The sequence below is a fragment of the Diaphorina citri genome, unplaced genomic scaffold (genome assembly GCF_000475195.1).
Source record: "Diaphorina citri unplaced genomic scaffold, Diaci psyllid genome assembly version 1.1 scaffold13343, whole genome shotgun sequence".
Classification (NCBI taxonomy): Eukaryota; Metazoa; Arthropoda; class Insecta; order Hemiptera; family Psyllidae; genus Diaphorina; species Diaphorina citri.
Window position 1 is genome coordinate 7,712 of NW_007390711.1, and position 3,084 is coordinate 10,795.

At 41.3% G+C, this 3,084-nt stretch overlaps 1 protein-coding gene across 1 annotated transcript in view; it reads left to right on the forward strand.

The window, feature by feature from the left end:
• Nucleotides 1-2,471, forward strand: part of LOC108254139 (cysteine and histidine-rich domain-containing protein-like) — a gene marked incomplete at its 3' end in the record, with an annotated part of 10,121 nt that extends 7,650 nt beyond the window's left edge. Inside the window, exon 3 of the mRNA XM_017449124.2 lies at nt 2,416-2,471. Coding sequence (XP_017304613.1) covers nt 2,416-2,471 — 56 coding nt within the window. The remainder of the gene's footprint in view (nt 1-2,415) is intronic.
• Between the last annotated feature and the right edge of the window lie 613 nt (nt 2,472-3,084).

Below are 3,084 nucleotides of genomic sequence, written 5' to 3' on the forward strand. Positions count from 1 at the left end.
CACTTCCCCTACTGCAACTTTAAAGTTTACATTCTTCTGCCATGCTGAGAGCTGACTATTTTAGTCCCCAGTCCTACGATTATATTCTTGAATCCCCCAGTAGGGCAACTTATACGGTTCTTTAAGTTCACTTTGGTCGAGACTTTGTCACCCGCGGTACTCACCATGGATGGTATCTATTCTGTGTTAAAGTAATTAAAGGAGCAGGAAGACTCAAAAATGAATTACTAATAACTATTCTTTTTAAATTGTTAAGTGTGTCGTTATCCTGTTTAGCACCTTTTCCGCTGCGCGCGCCACAAATCTCCTCGTGCAGTTAAAAGGTTTAACGAAGTATGATGAGGAAATGGTAACATTAGAAAAATACTTACATAGGCGAGAGAATAAAGGTTTAGTTACAAATCTATAAAGAAGTAGTGGGTAGAGTTTCTTACGAAAAGATTGCGTATGCACCTCACCACCTTGCTCGGGAGACCCCGCTTTAAGTTTCTATCGGGTAACTTCTATGTTTAAGTTACTCTTCTCATAACAAAAAGGTATTTGTCGCCATATCTTCTCTCTCTCTCTCTCGCGCCTACAATCCCGAACCCCCTAGCTCCTCTCCTCTCCCTTTTTTGTTGAGTTAAGTTTCAGTCTTACTTTTTGCATCGTAGGGTTGTGCGAAATTAGGTTCCCGTCCGACGTTCCCAGAAAAGGAGTGTAGGTCAGACTTGACTGATGTATTATCAAAGTCGTAGTGTATGTACCTGGGGCTGGAAGAGGTTGTAAGCTAGGACGATCTGAGTAAAGCATAAAGAAAAAAAGAAAAGAAAAAAAAAAAAAGATCCCATTTAGAAATTCCCAGAAATTTACTAGTTTAGACTGTAGTACTTGCCTTGTTTTTTGTTCCATGGATACTCAGTAGCATGATGGATAAAATTATCATTACATCACCGAGTAATATTCGAGCTAGCTTGTCCTGCTTTATCAGGGACCAGGGAAATGGTCTCGGCATAACTCCGATCGAGGATAATGTACCAGTTTAGGGTTTGTTACAAACGAGCCGGGCCCTAAGCTGGGGTTGGGGGTTGAAACCTCTTTGCGACGAAAGCCGAGTATTATATTTCACTCCGAAAAGAGGGTAAATGTGTGTTTATTAGTTAAACATGTGTCACATCTCCACTACGACTACTAGTACGAGCACATCCATCTTACCCGATTTATCATGTCCTTAACCCCTTCCCTCTCTCCATGCTATCGATAACCCCGGTGTACGAAATACATATAGTCATGTCATCCAATCCGATCCATTGGTGCGTTATTTTAGTTAAGGTTCGAAGAAAAAAAAATTTCTCCAAATATTCGTGTACTATAGACGATTTTTGACTCCAGAATAGCAAGGCTTTAGCTTCTATAATCTTTCGTGGCCTATGCCCTCTTTCCCGGTCGGCAGAGGTTTCGTTCTTGCGAATACGTCTTAAGACAAATACTATTTTAGCGGCGGCGCCGCCCTTAGGTTGGGCTCCGGGATTCGCAACATGTTCCGTCTGGCGTGTTGGAAGATTCGATTGCTCCCGAGCGTTGCTTTGCGAATGACAAATCCTTTGTAAAACAGGGACCCGCCCTTAGCTTGGTTTACTTCATACCTTGCGAAGTCTATCGAGTTTTGTGCCTGAGTGGACTGAAAGAGTCGCGCTGTACTCATAGACCCGTTGTCCGGGAGCCCACCCCTCCCCCAACCACCGCCCCCCCCCCCTCCATTTTCCTACCCCTCCCCTTCCACCCTTCTCACCTTTCCCCCTCTTACTATCTTCTCTGCTTGTCTCTCCCTCAGTAACCTTTCTAGTAAAGCGTTACTAACTGGCAAATAACTCACCGTAACAAAAACCTCACGCAATTTATCAACCGAGATGGGTAGGAAAGGGAATGGCGTGTCCATTGGAGGTTGCGGTGTCGATTTTTAGGTCGCTATTTCAGTTGAATTTCAGCTCGATGAGGTTGTCAGTGAGAAAGTTTTACAGAGGGAACTGGAAGCTGTAACAACGGAGGTCTTTTAGTCCCGAAATTTGAGAGAAAGAGTACAGGATAAAGGAGAAAGCCATCCGTTACCGAGAACCAACATTATCTGTTTAGAATACAGTTCGCCTTGAGCTGAAATCGAACTCACCTAGCTCTTACGAAAGGCAGTGCTTCCAAGCTAACTAGGCTGGCATTTCTTATTGCTTTTTTTTCTAAGATTTCAAGTTTCATGTCTCACTTTTGTGTTTTTGTCTCTTCTGGATTCAAATGCCAATATTATTATTATTATTTTTTTTTTAGGTATTTTTACTTTCCTTATCCTATAGGAAGGAAAGTAATGTAATCGGGTCAAATTTTCGATGGTCAGTTTTTAGTGTCAAAACACGTTAAATCCTGTGTTCCACGATGCATACAAAGGCTGGTCCTGCTGCAATAAAAAATGTACAGACTTCACCGAGTTTCTTAACATTAAGGTAAGACTTGGATTGATTTCTAAAGACTGAAATACTTGTGCACCCTATCCAAAAGAAGGATGTAGTTACTGCATCTGTAGCACCAAAAATTCTCAAGAGGGATAGAGAGAAAAATCTTTGAAGATGGTACTTAGGTCTTTAGATTACACAAATAAAAAAACTTAATGTTATTAACACATTGGACTCAGCGTGATCCACATATGGGTCACAGTGCCCTGAAGTCTGGTACATGTGACCCTTATAAGGGTTGCAGGAGAGTGTTGTAGTTCTGTACGTGTGACACTTATCAGGTGCACATTTCAATGTATTTCTTATGAAAAATATTTTCCTCTGGTACCAGGCTACACACATCCTTACTTGGTTTTCAAATATCAGGAGTAATATGTTTTTTATGGCCTGTCTGGTACCAGGCAGCAGACTCAAAAAAAAAAAAGACTGGTGTCCAATGTGTTAAAAGTATATGAATCGTTCCCAAGAAGAACGGCCTATGTGATTTTTGCTACTTTTCAGGAGAGACATTTTAATACAGTGATGCGGAAATTTATCCCAGAATCATGTTTTCTTACACATAGGCCCTTTTACATGAAACCTTTCACTTCTTACTGTACTTAGA